Here is a 15,554-nt window from a genome sequence, read left to right on the forward strand (position 1 = left end):
TGTCCAAGAAAGAAACCGATTCTGAGGAGTAGTCCATGGTGAGTTTGATGATGGGATGGAACTTGTTGATGTTATCGTGTAGTCTCTTCAGTGATTCTTCGCCGTGGGTCCATAGGAAGAAAATGTCGTCGATGTATCTGGTGTATAGCGTTGGTTGGAGGTCCTGTGCAGTGAAGAAGTCCTGCTCGAACTTGTGCATGAAAATGTTGGCGTATTGGGGAGCGAGTTTGGTCCCCATGGCTGTTCCGTGTGTTTGGGTAAAGAACTGGTTATCGAAGGTGAAGATATTGTGATCCAGGATGAAGCGGATGAGTTGTAGGATGGCGTCTGGAGATTGGCTGTTGTTGGTGTTGAGTATTGAGGCTGTTGCAGCGATGCCGTCATCGTGGGCGATACTGGTGTAGAGTGCCGAGACGTCCATCGTGGTGAGAAGTGTTCCTGGTTCAACTGGTACGTGGGTACTGAGTTTTTGTAGGAAGTCTGTAGTGTCGCGACAGAAGCTGGGGGTTCCCTGTACGATGGGTTTCAGGATGCCCTCGATGTATCCAGAGAGGTTCTCACACAGGGTTCCATTGCCTGATACGATAGGACGTCCGGGTGTGTTGGCTTTGTGTATCTTTGGGAGGCAGTCGAAGTCTCCCACGTACTCCCCGAATGGCCTACTCTTGCTCCTATTTTCTATGTTTCTATGTCGTGCTACAACTGTACAGGGTGCTGGTGAGACCACACCTGGAGTACTGTGGACAGTTCCGGTGCCCTTATTTAAGGAAGGACATACTTGCATTGGAGGCAGTTCAGAGAAGGTTCACTCTGTTGATTCTGGGTATGGAAGGGTTACCTTATGAGGAAAGATTGAACAGGTTGGGTCTATACTCATTGGAGTTTCGAAGAATGAGAGGAGATCTTATTGAAACATACAAGATTCTGAGGGGACTCGATAGGGTAGATGCTGAGAGGATGTTACCCCTCATGGGGGAATCTAAAACTAGGGGGCAGTGTCTCAGAATAAGGGGTCGCCCGTTTAAAACAGAAATGAGGAGGAATTTCTTCTCCCAGGGGGTCGTGAATCTTTGGAATTCTTTACCCCAAAAAGCTGTGGAGGCCGAGTCTTTGAATACATTCAAGGCTGAGTTTGACAAATTTTTGATCAGCAAGGGAGTCAAAGGATATGGGGAAAGGGCGGGAAAGTGGAGCTGAGGTAAAAATCAGATCAGCCATGATCTCTCATTAAATGGAGGAGCAGGCTTGAAGGGCCAAATGTCCGACTCCTGCTCCAATCTCTTGTGGTCTTATGACTGTTAATTCTGTCCCGGATTATTGTTTCTAAAAGCTTCCCCACCACCGAGGTTAAACTGACTTGTCTGTCGTTGCTGGGTTTATCCTTACATCCTTTTTTGAACAAGGGTGTAAAATTTGCAATATATCACTGATCCTTCATCGTCACTGGGTCAAAATCCTGGACCTCCCTACCTAACAGCACTGTGGGAGAACCTTCACCACACGGACTGCATCGGTTCAAGAAGGCGGCTCACCACCACCTTCTCAAGGGCAATTAGAGATGGGCAATAAATGCTGGCTTTTCCAGCGACCCCTACGTCCCATGAATGAATAAAAAAATTCCTTCTCTTTCTATCCCTCTGCCAATTCGCAGGTGATTACCACTCGTGAGGTCCTGCTTTTTAATTTAGTTCCTAACTTCTGATATTCCCTTAGCTGGACCTCCTCCTTGTTCTTCCCTATGTCATTTGTCGTATTCCATGTTGGGACTACTGAATCCCCCGCCTTCCTTTCCAAGTTCCTCTCCAGTTGCTCTGAGTTGTCCTTTACCTCTGCACCAGGTAGGCAACAAACCCTCCCGGACTCTCGTTCGCGACTGCAGAGGACACTATTCCCCTAATTATATTAATTCCCTCTGACTGCAACCTTTCTATTCTGCTCCTCCCCACCGCCCCATCCCGCCTTTGATGACCTCCTGCTCCACGGTGCCATGGTTAGCATTCTGGCTGTCCTCCCTGCAGCCTAAACCCTTATCCTCACAGGTGTCACCTGCAAACTTTGAAATTATGCCTTGTACACCCAACTCCAGGTCATTAACATATATCAAAAAGAGCAGTGGTCCTAATACTGACCGCTGGGGGACACAGTATACTTCCCTCCAGCCTGAAAAACAACCATTCACCACTACTCTCTGTTTTCTGCACCCTCGCCAATTTTGTATCCACGCTGCCACTATCCCTTTAATCCCATGGGCTTTAATTTTGCGAACTGGTCTGGTATGTGGCACTTCATCAAATACCTTTTGAAAGTCCATATAGACAACATCAACCGCACTACCCTCATCAACCCTCTCCGTTACTTCATCAAACAACTCAGTCAAGTTAGTCAAACACAATTTGCCTTTAACAAATTGTGCTGACTTTCATTAATTAATCCATATTTTTCGAAGTGCCAATTAATTTTTTTCCTGTATTAATATGCTGCCAAGGAGGAGGTGGAAGAGAAATTGGATGGGATAAAAATAAAGAGGAGCTACTTGAAAAGTTGGCAACACTCAAAATGGAAAAGTCACCTGGTTTGGATGGATGCATCCTCGGTTGCTGAGGGAAGTAAGGGTGGAAATTGCAGAGGCTCTTGCCACAATCTTCCAATCATCCTTCGATATGGGAGTAAGAACGTAAGAAATAGGAGCAGGAGTAGGCTGTTCGGCCTCTTGAGCCTGCTCCGCCATTCAATCAGATCATGGCTGATCTTCGACCTCAACTCCACTTTCCTGCCCGATCCCCATAACCCATGATTCCCCATGACCCCAAAAATCTATCCATTTCAGCCTTGAATATATTCAATGACTCAGCATCCACACCCCTCTGGGGTAGAGAATTCCAAAGATTCACAACCCTTTTTGTGAAGAAATTCCTCCTCATCTCAGTCTTGAATGGCCGACCCGTTATCCTGTGATTATGACTCTCCAGCCAGGGGAAGAAACCTTTCAGCATCTACCTTGTCAAGCCCCCTCAGAATGTTATGTTTCAATGAGATCACCTCTCATTCTTCTAAACTCCAGAGAGTATTGGCCCATTCTACTCAATCTCTCTTCATAGGACAATCCTCTCATCCCAGGAATTAATCTAGTGAACCTTGGTTGCACTGCCTCTAAGGCAAGTATATCCTTCATTAGACAAGGAGACCAAAACTGTACACAGTACTCCAGATGAGGTCTCACCAATGCCCTGTACAACTGTAGTAAGATTTCCTTACTCTTATATTCGAACCCCCTTGCAATAAAGACCAACATGCTATTTGCCTTCCTAATTGCTTGATGTACCTGCATAATAACTTTTTGTGTTTCTTGTATGATGACACCCAAGTCTCTCTGAACACCAACATTTAATAGTTTCTCCCCATTTAAAAAATACTCTGTTTTTCTATTCTTCCTACCAAAGTGAATAACCTCACATTTTCCCACATTATACTCCATCTGCCACCTTCTTGCCCACTCACTTAACCTGTCCATATCCCTTTGCAGACTCTGTGTCCTCCTCACAGCTTACATTCCCACCTAGATTTGTATCATCAGCAAACTTGGATACATTACACACGGTCCCTTCATCTAACTCATTAATATAGATTGTAAATAGCTGAGGCCCAAACACCGATCCTTGTGGCACCCCACTAGTTACAGCCTGCCAACCTGAGAATGACCCGTTTATTCCTACTCTGTTTTCTGTCCTTTAACCAATCCTCTATCCATGCTAATATATTACCCCCAACCCCATGAGCCCTTACCTTGTGTAACAACCTTTTATGTGGTACCTTATCGAATGCCTTTTGAAAATCCATATATACGACACCCACTGGTTCCCCTTTATCTACCCTGCTAGAGTGGTGCCAGAGGACTGGAGGATTGCAAATGTTACACCCCTCTATGCTGTCCCATCAAGTACTCCCAGGGCAGGTACAACACGGGTTAGATACAGAGTAAAGCTCCCTCTACACTGTCCTATCAAACACTCCCAGGGCAGGTACATATTCGGTAGACGACCCACTGAGCACCTTCCTGCTTCAGTTTTCATCAGGCTGTGTCTCTGTCCCTTACGAGTGAGGCCCTGGTAGTTTGCTGGGCAGTTGTTGCTACTTCCTGGGGACTAGCTTGAGATTGAGGCTGCCACAAACTTGAAATGGAAGGAATCTGATTCACTTCAGCACCCAGTCCCCATCAGAGAAAGAAGTTGCCTTGATGTAGCACCTTTCACAGCCTCAGGATGGCCCAAAGTCATTTACAGCCATTAAAGTACATGTGAAGTGCAGGCACAGAGCAAGATCCCAAGAACAGCAATGAGATGGATATGCAGTTAATCTGTTTTTGATTGATTGTACATCTATCTGAATATTGGCTCCAGGACACCGGGAGAACTCCCATAACCTCTTCAAATAGTGCCATGGGACTTTTGATACCCACCTGAACAGGGAGACAGAGGCTCGATTTAACATCTCACCTGAAAAATGGCACCTCTGACAGCGCAGCACTCCCGCTGTTGTGCCCCTGGAGTGTCAGCCTGGATTATGGGCTCAGGTCTCTGGAGTGGGACTTGAACCCGTGACCCACGACCTTCTGTGAGTTGGAGGAGTGAGAGCGCGACCACTGAGCCAAGGCTGAGGGAGACGTTCGTTGGTTCCCAGTTAGATTTAACCCCAGGTGCCCTGTGTTTGACCTACTGCCCTGCCCATTTCTGTAGCTTTTCTCTCTAATCTGCTTTGTCTTGCCATTTTTAAACGCTGTTCCCATGACCTGTTATTTCTAGGAAAGAAAGCCAGGACCTTTGACCTGGAGGCCATATTTGAACAGACTCGTCGAACGGCCATTGAGAGGAGCAGGAAAGTGTTGGGTAAGAGAAGGATCGCCAGTGTGTTTGGCGCTCGGATCAGGCTGGGGTACCGGGGTCCTGGTCATGGGGAGATATCCATGAGTCTGTACACATGTTTATTAGGGAGTGCCTGGGTCTTACTTGGTCATTATCATACAAGATTGTTTGTCTTACACTGCCCCCCCTCCCTCCTCTCTTCCCCCCTTCCCCCACTCCCCCCTCTCCTCCCCCTCTCTCCCGCTTCTCCCTCTCTGTCCCTCTCCCTCTCTGTCCCTCTCCCTCCCCGTCCCTCTCCCTCCCCTTTCCCATTCTTTCCCCCCCCCCCCCCCCCCCCCGCCCCTCCCTCATTCAGATTACGAGTTGCCTTATCTGAACATTTGATGTTTAATATCATCAGAGCAGGAGATGGAGAGGAGTGAGGAGGGATCCCAAGAGCAGCCGAGCCATGCTGGGAGCTCAGGCTCGCCCACAAGGAAAGGCTATCCTGGAGACCTTGTCAGGTAAGAGTCCTGTAACCAGCCCCGGAGGGTGGCGGAGGGGAGGGGTGGTCTTGGGGAGGATCTTGGGGAGGGGGGCTGCCGATGGTCTTTGGGGAGAGGGTCTCTGGGAGGGTGGGTCTCTGGGAGGGAGGATCTCTGGGAGGGAGGGTCTCGGCGGGGGAGGTGGGGATCTCGGGGGCTGGGGGAGGGGGATCTGAGCTGTGTTCAGCCTGTCTCATATTCAATCGATTCTCTCTGACAGCTGGCCTGGTGACAGTGGTAGTGACGATGACAGTGATATGATTGGTCCCCCTTTCCCAGCCCAGCTGTCCGGACTGGATATTGAAGAGGAGGAGACGGTGGTGGGCCCTCCTCTCCCCCCAGGTTATGGCAAACCGCATGATGACACAGATGAGGAGCAGGATGATGATGATGAGGATGAGGATGATGTAAGTGAGATCATTTCTGTTTCAGGGTTACGGAACCAAGGCGGGGAGATGGAGGTGCAGCCGGATCACAGGCTTGTCGTGCTGAATTCGTGCCAGAGTCACTGAGTTGAAGTCCATTTTGTTGCCAGAGATTTCAGGAAATGTTTAAATTGTGAAGATGTTGACCAGGGGGCAGCAAAGGCCCACCCAACTGCAGTCTCTGGTCCTGGTCAGACTCCCAGTAATGCAGTGAGTAAAGACCAGGCTAATTCACTGGACAGAGGGATTCACCCCTTCCTTCACAGGCAGGGGATCTGTGGGGAGCGGGGGGATGTATGCACCTGGGGCTGGGGCTGTGCCGGGGGTTGGGGCTGAGACCTTGTCTGTGCCTGGGGCTTGGGCCTGGGTATGAGAGTAGTTGCTCTGCGTTGTGTCACAGGGATGCGAGTTTGAGTCGCTGTTTGAAGTGGCTTGAGGCTCGGTGGGTAATTGACATCCTGCTTGTCTTTTCACAGAACCCGGTGAAGCGTATCCCAGACTCGCATGAAATCACGCTGATCCACAGCAAGAAAACGGTGAGTGAGTGAGGACTGCTGCCATTTACTGAGATTCTCCCAGGTTTGTGTAATTAGAAGTCACCCAACCCAACAGTGTCAGACTAAAACCTCGGGGCTCAGCAAGATGCAGATCTGGGCTGGTCTGGTCAAATTTGCCGATGACACAAAGATAGGCAGCATTGTAAGCAGTGTCAATGGAAGCAGAAGGAAGGAAGAAATAGCAGGCGGGGGTGGCATTAATTGATTAAGGAGAATATTGCAGTGCTGGAGAGAGAGGATGTCCTGGAGGGGCCAAAGACAGAATCTATTTGGTTAGAGTTAGGAAACAATAGAGGTGCCATTACACTAGGGTGTATTCTTTAGGCCACCAACTAGTGGGAAGGATATAGAGGAGCAAATTTGCAGGGGAATTACAGAGAGGTGCAAAAGCTATAGAGTAGTGATAATGGGGGACTTCAACTATCCTAATATAGACTGGGATAATAATAGTGTAAAGGGCAAAGAGGGGGGGGAATTTGTGAAGTGTGTTCAGGAGAACTTTCTTGATCAGTATGTTTCCAGCCCAACGAGGAAGGAGGCATTGCTGGATCTAGTTCTGGGGAATTAAGTGGGTCAAGTGGAGCAAAGAGGTAGTTGAGATACTGGATGGGCTAAAAATTGAGAAAGAGGAGGTAGTAGAAAGGCTGGCTGTACTTAGGGTAGATGGTCACCCGGTCCGGATGCACCCTCGGTTGCTGAGAGAAGTAAGGGTGGAAATTGTGGAGGTACTGGCCATAATCTTCCAAACATCCTTAGATACGGTGGTGGTGCCAGAGGACTGGAGAATTTCAAATGTTACACCCTTGTTCAAAAAAGGGTGTAAGGATAAACCCAGCAACTACAGGCCAGTCAGTTTAAACTCAGTGGTGGGGAAACTTTTAGAAACGAAAATCCTGGACAGAATGAATAGTCACTTTGGCAAGTGTGAATTAATTAAAAAAAAGCCAGCACGGATTTGTTAAAGGCAAATCGTATTTAACTAACTTGAATGAGTTTTGTGATTAGGTAACAGAGAGGGTAGACGAGGGCAATGCGGTTGATGTAGTGGATATGGACTTTCAAAAGGCGTTTGATAAAGTGCCACATAATAGGCTTGTCAGCAAAATTGAATGTCAAATATAGAATTCCTCTATGGAATACAAGGGGCAGTGGGAGAAACATAACGTAAGAAATAGGAGGAGGGGTAGGCCACATTCCCTAAGGAGCCCTAAGGGAAGAGTGACCATAACATGATAGAATTCTTCATTAAGTTTGAAAGTGATGTAGTTCAATCCAAAACTAGGGTTTTAAATCTAAACAAAGGAAACTACGAAGGTATGAGGCGCAAGTTGGCTGTGGTTGATTGGGGAACTACATTAAAAGGTATGACAGTAGACAGGCAATGGCTAGCATTTAAAGAATTAATACATAATTTGCAATTAAAATATATTCCTTTAAGGCACAAGAACCCAATAGGAAAAGTGGTCCAGCCGTGACTAGCAAGAGAAATTAAAGATAGTATTAAATCAAAGAAAGAGGCAAATAAAGTTGCCAGAAAAAACAGTAAGCCTGAGGATTGGGAGCATTTTAGAATTCAGCAAAAGAGGACCAAGAAAATGATAAAGAAAGGGAAAATAGAACGAGAGTAAACTAGCGAGAAACATAAAAACGGACTATAAAAGCTTCTCTAGGTATGTAAAATGGAAAAGACTGGTGAAGGCAAATGTGGGTCCCTTACAGTCAGAGACGGGAAAATTTATAATGGGGAATAAGGAAATGGCAGAGAAATTAAACAAATACTTTGTGTCTGTCTTCACGGAAGAAGACACAAAAAACCTCCCAGAAATACTAGAGAACCAAGGGTCCAGCGAGAATGAGGAACTGAAAGAAATTAGTATTAGTAAAAAAAATGGTACTAGAGAAATTAATAGGACTGAAACATAGAAAATTGGAGCAAGACTAGGCCACTCGGCCCTTTGGGCCTGCTCCGCCATTCGTCTAACTCAGTACCCTGTTCCTGCTTTTTCCCCATATCCCTTGATCCCTTTTGCATTAAGAAATATATCTATTTCCTTCTTGAATACATCTAATGACTTGGCCTCCACTGCCTTCTGTGGTAGAGAATTCCACAGGTTCACCACCCTCTGAGTGAAGAAATTTCTCCTCATCTCTGTTCTAAATGGCATTCCCCGTATCCTGAGACTGTGACCCCTGGTTCTGGACTCCCCAGCCATCGGGAACATCCCCCTTCATCTAGTCTGTCTAGTCCTGTTAGAAATTTATATGTTTCGATGAGATCACCTCTCATTCTTCTAAACTCCAGTGAATATAGGCCTAGTCGACCCAATCTCTCCTCATACGTCAGTCCTGCCATCCCAGGAATCAGTCTGGCAAACGTTAGTTGCACTCCCTCCATGGCAAGGGCATCCTTCCTCAGATAAGGAGACCAAAACTGCACACAATACTCCAGATGTGGTCTAACCAAGGCCCTGTATAACTGCAGTAAGACATCCCTGCTCCTGTACTCAAATCCTCTTGCAATGAAGGCCAACATACCATTCGCCTTCCTAACTGCTTGCTGCACCTGAATGCTCGCTTCCAGCGACTGGTGTACAAGGACACTCTGGTCTCGTTGCACCTCCCCTTTTCCCAATCTATCACCATTCAGATAATAATCTGCCTTTCTGTTTTTACAACCAAAGTGGATAACCTTACATTTATCCACATTATATTGCATCTGCCATGTTCTTGCCCACTCACCCAACTTGTCTAAATCACATTGGTGCCTTTTTGCATCCTCCTCACAGCTCACATTCCACCCCAGCTTTGTGTCGTCTGGAAACTTAGAAATGTTACATTTAGTTCCCTCATCCAAATCATTGATATATATTGTGAATAGCTGGGGCCCAAGCACTGATCCCTGCGGTACCCCACTAGTCACTGCCTGCCCGTTTATTCCTACTCTCTGTTTCCTGTCTGTCAACCAATTCTCAATCCATGCCAGTATATTCCCCCCAATCCCATGTGCTTTAATTTTGCACACTAACCTCTTGTGTGGGACCTTATCAAAAGCCTTCTGAAAATCCAAATATACCAAATATTCTCCCCTATCTATTCTACTAGTTACAGCCTCAAAAAAAAACCCCAGTAGATTTGTTAAGCATGATTTCCCTTTCATAATCCCATGCTGACTTTGTCCAATCCCGTTAATGCCTCCAAGTGTTCTGTTATCACATCTTATATAATAGACTCTGGCATTTTCCCCACTACTGATGTTAGGCTAACTGGTCTGTAATTCCCTGTTTTTTCTCTCCCTCCTTTTTTAAATAGTGGGGTTACATTTGCCACCCTCCAATCTGTAGGAACTGTTCCAGAGTCTATAGAATGTTGGAAGATGATCACCAATGCATCCACTATTTCCAGGGCCACTTCCTTTAGTACTCTGGGCTGTAGGTTATCAGGCCCTGGGGATTTGTCAGCCTTTAGCCCCATTAATTTCCCTAGCACTATTTTTCCAAATACTGATTTCCTTCAGTTCCTCCCTCTCACTAGACCCTTAGTTCCCTAACATTTGTGGGAGGTTATGGAAGATCTATAGAAGGCCCCTGATGGTAGCAGGACAGGTAGATAAGGTGGTTAAGGCGGCACATGGAATACTTTCCTTTATTAGCTGAGGCATAGAATATAAAAGCAGGGAGGTTATGCTGCAACTGTACAAAACACTGGTTAGGCCACAGCTTGACAACTGTGTACAGTTCTGGTCACCACATTACAGGAAGGATGTAAAAAATTTGCAGGGCGACAAGGGATAGGGCGGGGGAGTGGCACTCGCTGGATTGCTCTTGCATAGAGCCGGCACGGACTCGATGGGCCGAATGGCCTCCTTTCGTGCTCTACCTTTCCATGATTCTAACTTCTACCATACTTTGCCTATAGAAGTGTTTCCTAACTTCGCTCCTGAAAGTCCTGGCTCTAATGTTTCGGCTCTGTCCGTTGGAAACAATTCTGTGGGATGGTGTAAACCATCACTTAGAAAGGCATGGAGTTATCAAGGACAGTCAGCATCGATTTGTTAAGGGATGGTCGTGTCTGACTAACTTGATTGAATTTTTTGAGGAGGTTTTAAGCAGAGTTGATGAGGGTGTAGCGTGTTTGATGTAGTCGACATGGATTTTAACAAGGCTTTTGAGAAGTTGCCACATGGCAGACTGGTCAGAAAAGTAAAAGCCCACGGGATCCAAGGGAAAGTTGGATCCAAAATTGGCTCAGTGGCAGGAAGCAAAGGGTAATGGTTACACAGTGAGTGACCCTTACCCTGAATAAGCAGTGACTCTGTACAGTTATACAGTGAGTGAATAAAGAGTGACCCTGTCGAGTTACACAGTGATAACCATTAACTTGAATAAACATTGATCATGTACAGTTAGTGAGTGACCCTTACTCTGAATAAACCTTATCCTGAATAAAAGTGAGTCTGCACAGTTAGGAACATAGGAACAGGAGTAGGCCATTCAGCCCCTCGTGCCTGCTCCGCCATTTGATAAGATCATGGCTGATCTGTGATCTAACTCTATATACCCGCCTTTGGCCCATATCCCTTAATACCTTTGGTTGCCAAAAAGCTTTCCACCTCAGATTTAAATTTAGCAATTGAGCTAGCATCAATTGCCGTTTGCAGAAGAGAGTTCCAAACTTCTACCACCCTTTGTGTGTAGAAATGTTTTCTAATCTCGCTCCTGAAAGGTCTGGCTCTAATTTTTAGACTGTGCCCCCAACTCCTAAAATCCCCAACCAGCGGAAATAGTTTCTCTCTATCCACCCTATCTGTTCCCCTCAGTACTAGGTCCCTTGCTTTTTGTGGTTATATATCAATAATTTAGACTTAAATGTAAGGAGCATGATTAAGAAGTTTGCAGATGATACAAAATTTGGCCATGTGGCTGATAGTGAGGAGGAAAGCTGTAGACTGCAGGAAAATAATCAATGGACTGGTCAGGTGGGCAGAAAAGTGGCAAATGGAATTCAGTCAGGAGAAGTGTGAGGTAATGCATTTGGGGAGGGCAAACAAGGCAAGGGAGTACACAATAAATGGGAGGATACTGAGAGGTGCAGAGGAACAGAGGGACCTTGGAGTGCATCCCTGATGGTAGTAGGACAGGTCGATAAGGTGGTTAAGAAACCATACGGGATACTTTCCTTTATTAGCCGAGGCACAGAATATAAGATCAGGGAGGTTATGCTAGAACTGTATAAAACACTGGTTAAGCTACAGCTTGAGTCATGCGTACAGTTCTGGTCACAACATTACAGGAAAGATGTGATTGCACTAGAGAGGGTGCAGAGGAGATTTATGAGGATGTTGCAAGGACTGCAGAATTTTTGCTATAAGGAAAGATTGGATAGGCTGGGGTTGTTTTCTTTGGAACAAAGGCGGCTGAGGGGAGATTTAAGTGAGGTGTATAAAATTATGAAGGGCCTAGATAGGTCCTCCCTATCCATTCTATTTCCCTTAGCAGAGGGGTCAGTGATCAGGGGGCATAGATTTAAAGTAATTGGTAGAAGGATTAGAGGGGAACTGAGGAGAAATGTTTTCACCCAGAGGGTGATGGGGTCTGGAACTCACTGCCTGAAAGGGTGGTAGAGGCAGAAACCCTCAACTCATTCAGAGGGTACTTGGATGTGCACTTGAAGTGCCGTAACCTACAGGGATATGGACCAAGTGCTGGAAAGTGGGATTAGGCTGGATAGCTCTTTTTCGACCGGCCTCCTTCTGTGCCGTAAATTTTCTGTGTTTCTAAGACGGAGAGACTCTGAGTGAGTGATTCCCCATTACTGATAATTCTCTGTCCCGGGACAGAGAGACTCTGAGTGAGTGATTCCCCATTACTGATCATTCTCTGTCCCGGGACAGAGAGACTCTCAGTGAGTGATTCCCCATTACTGATAATTCTCTGTCCCAGGACAGAGAGACTCTCAGTGAGTGATTCCCCATTACTGATCATTCTCTGTCCCGGGACAGAGAGACTCTGAGTGAGTGATTCCCCATTACTGATAATTCTCTGTCCCGGGACAGAGAGACTCTGAGTGAGTGATTCCCCATTACTGATAATTCTCTGTCCCGGGACAGAGAGACTCTCAGTGAGTGATTCCCCATTACTGATAATTCTCTGTCCCGGGACAGAGAGACTCTCAGTGAGTGATTCCCCATTACTGATAATTCTCTGTCCCGGGACAGAGAGACTCTGAGTGAGTGATTCCACATTGAATTGTATGTCGTCGTCTCCAGGTTTCGGCCCTGGGATTGGATCCCTCTGGAGCTCGGCTGGTCACAGGTGGCTATGACTACGAGGTCAAACTCTGGGACTTTGCAGGAATGGATGCCTCATTGCAGGCCTTTCGCTCGTTGCAGCCTTGTGAGTGGTGAGTGGCTGCAGTCTGATTTCCCTCCACCATCTCGATAACGTCTCCACTCGTCCCCATAAATGTTCTGCTCCCCGTGACCATCACCCACGAACAGTCCCGTCCCGTCCCAGGCCCCCGGTAGACGTCGCCCTCCCAAATGACCCACTCTGTGAATAAACCGTGACTGTACAGTTAGTGAGTAACCCTTACCCTGAATAAACAGGGACTCTGTACGGTTACTCAGTGAGTGACCCTTACCCTGAATAAACAGGGACTCTGTACAGTTACTCAGTGAGTGACCCTTACCCTGAATAAACAGTGACTCTGTACGGTTACTCAGTGAGTGACCCTTACCCTGAATAAACAGGGACACTGTACAGTTACTCAGTGAGTGACCCTTACCCTGAATAAACAGGGACACTGTACAGTTACTCAGTGAGTGACCCTTACCCTGAATAAACAGGGACACTGTACAGTTACTCAGTGAGTGACCCTTACCCTGAATAAACAGTGACTCTGTACAGTTACTCAGTGAGTGACCCTTACCCTGAATAAACAGTGACTCTGTACAGTTACTCAGTGAGTGACCCTTTCCCGGAATAAAAAGTGACTGTACAGTTAGTGAGTGACCATTACCCAGAATAAACAGAGACTGTACAGTTACTCAGTGAGTGACCCTTACCCTGAATAAACAGTGACTCTGTACAATTACTCAGTGAGTTTTTTTTTATTCGTTCATGGGATGTGGGCGTCGCTGGCGAGGCCGGCATTTATTGCCCATCCCTAATTGCCCTTGAGAAGGTGGTGGTGAGCCGCCTTCTTGAACCGCTGCAGTCCGTGTGGTGACGGTTCTCCCACAGTGCTGTTAGGAAGGGAGTTCCAGCATTTTGACCCACCAACGATGAAGGAACGGCGATATATTTCCAAGTCGGGATGGTGTGTGACTTGGGGGGGAATGTGCAGGTGGTGTTGTTCCCATGTGCCTGCTGCTCTTGTCCTTCTAGGTGGTGGAGGTCGTGGGTTTCGGAGGTGCTGTCGAAGAAGCCTTGGCGAGTTGCTGCATTGCATCCTGTGGATGGTACACACTGCAGCCACAGTGCGCCGGTGGTGAAGGGAGTGAATGTTTAGGGTGGTGGATGGGGTGCCAATCAAGCGGGCTGCATTATCTTGGATGGTGTCGAGCTTCTTGAGTGTTGTTGGAGCTGCACTCATCCAAGCAAGTGGAGAGTATTCCATCACACTCCTGACTTGTGCCTTGTAGATGGTGGAAAGGCTTTGGGGAGTCAGGAGGTGAGTCACTCGCCACAGAATACCCAGCCTCTGACCTGCTCTCGTAGCCACAGTATTAAATGGCTGGTCCAGTTAAGTTTCTGGTCAATGGTAACCCCCAGGATGTTGATGGTGGGGGATTCGGCGATGGTAATGCCGTTGAATGTCATGGGGAGGTGGTTAGACTCTCTCTTGTTGGAGATGGTCATTGCCTGGCACTTTTCTGGCGCAAATGTTACTTGCCACTTATGAGCCCAAGCCTGGATGTTGTCCAGGTCCTGCTGCATGTGGGCTCGGACTGCTTCATTATTTGAGGGGTTGCGAATGGAACTGAACACTGTGCAATCGTCAGCGAACATCCCCATTTCTGACCTTATGATGGATGAAAGGTAATTGATGAAGCAGCTGAAGATGGCTGGGCCTAGGACACTGCCTTAAGGAACTCCTGCAGCAATGTCCTGGGGCTGAGATGATTGGCCTCCAACAACCACTACCATCTCCCTTTGCGCTAGGTATGACTCCAGCCACTTCCCCTGAATAAAAAGTGACTGTACAGTTAGTGAGTGACCCTTACCCTGAATAAACAGTGACTCTGTGCAGTTACTCAGTGAGTGATCCTTAGCCTGAATAAACAGTGACTCTATACACATTCCTTATAAAGTGAAGGGCAAGGCTGGTAGAAGTAGGGAACCTTGGATGACTCGGGAGATTGAGGCCCTAGTCAAAAAGAAGAAGGAGGCATATGACATGCATAGGCAACTGGGATCAAGTGGATCCCTTGAAGAGTATAGAGATTGCCGGAGGAGAGTTAAGAGAGAAATCAGGAGGGCAAAAAGGGGACATGAGATTGCTTTGGCAGATAAGACAAAGGAGAATCCAAAGAGCTTCTACAAATACATAAAGGGCAAAAGAGTAACGAGGGAGAGAGTAGGACCTCTTAAGGATCAACAAGGTCATCTATGTGCGGAACCACAAGAGATGGGTGAGATCCTGAATGAATATTTCACATCGGTATTTACGGTTGAGAAAGGCATGGATGTTAGGGAACTTGGGGAAATAAATAGTGATGTCTTGAGGAGTGTACATATTACAGAGAGGGAGGTGCTGGAAGTCTTAACGCGCATCAAGGTAGGTAAATCTCCGGGACCTGATGAAATGTATCCCAGGACGTTATGGGAGGTTAGGGAGGAAATTGCGGGTCCCCGAGCAGAGATATTTGAATCATCCACCGCTACAGGTGAGGTGCCTGAAGATTGGAGGGTAGCAAATGTTGTGCCTTTGTTTAAGAAGGGCGGCAGGGAAAAGCCTGGGAACTACAGACCGGTGAGCCTGACATCTGTAGTGGGTAAGTTGTTAGAGGGTATTCTGAGAGACAGGATCTACAGGCATTTGGAGAGGCAGGGACTGATCAGGAACAGTCAGCATGGTTTTGTGAGAGGAAAATCATGTCTCACGAATTTGATTGAGTTTTTTGAAGGGGTAACCAAGAAGATAGATGAGGGCTGTGCAGTAGACGTGGTCTACATGGACTTCAGCAAA

The 15,554-nt window shown here is 46.9% G+C and overlaps 1 protein-coding gene across 2 annotated transcripts in view; it reads left to right on the forward strand.

Moving 5' to 3' along the window:
• Positions 1 to 15,554, forward strand: part of LOC137311613 (WD repeat-containing protein 70) — a 223,133-nt gene that overhangs the window by 49,683 nt on the left and 157,896 nt on the right. Inside the window, exons 3-7 of one of the 2 annotated variants that reach the window (XM_067978710.1) lie at positions 4,800 to 4,883; positions 5,260 to 5,362; positions 5,604 to 5,790; positions 6,285 to 6,344; positions 12,631 to 12,764. In XM_067978710.1, the coding sequence (XP_067834811.1) occupies positions 4,800 to 4,883; positions 5,260 to 5,362; positions 5,604 to 5,790; positions 6,285 to 6,344; positions 12,631 to 12,764 (568 nt within the window). The remainder of the gene's footprint in view (positions 1 to 4,799; positions 4,884 to 5,259; positions 5,363 to 5,603; positions 5,791 to 6,284; positions 6,345 to 12,630; positions 12,765 to 15,554) is intronic. The other variant, XM_067978711.1, reaches the window with a different exon arrangement.

Source organism: Heptranchias perlo, unplaced genomic scaffold (assembly GCF_035084215.1).
Source record: "Heptranchias perlo isolate sHepPer1 unplaced genomic scaffold, sHepPer1.hap1 HAP1_SCAFFOLD_366, whole genome shotgun sequence".
NCBI lineage: Eukaryota > Metazoa > Chordata > Chondrichthyes > Hexanchiformes > Hexanchidae > Heptranchias > Heptranchias perlo.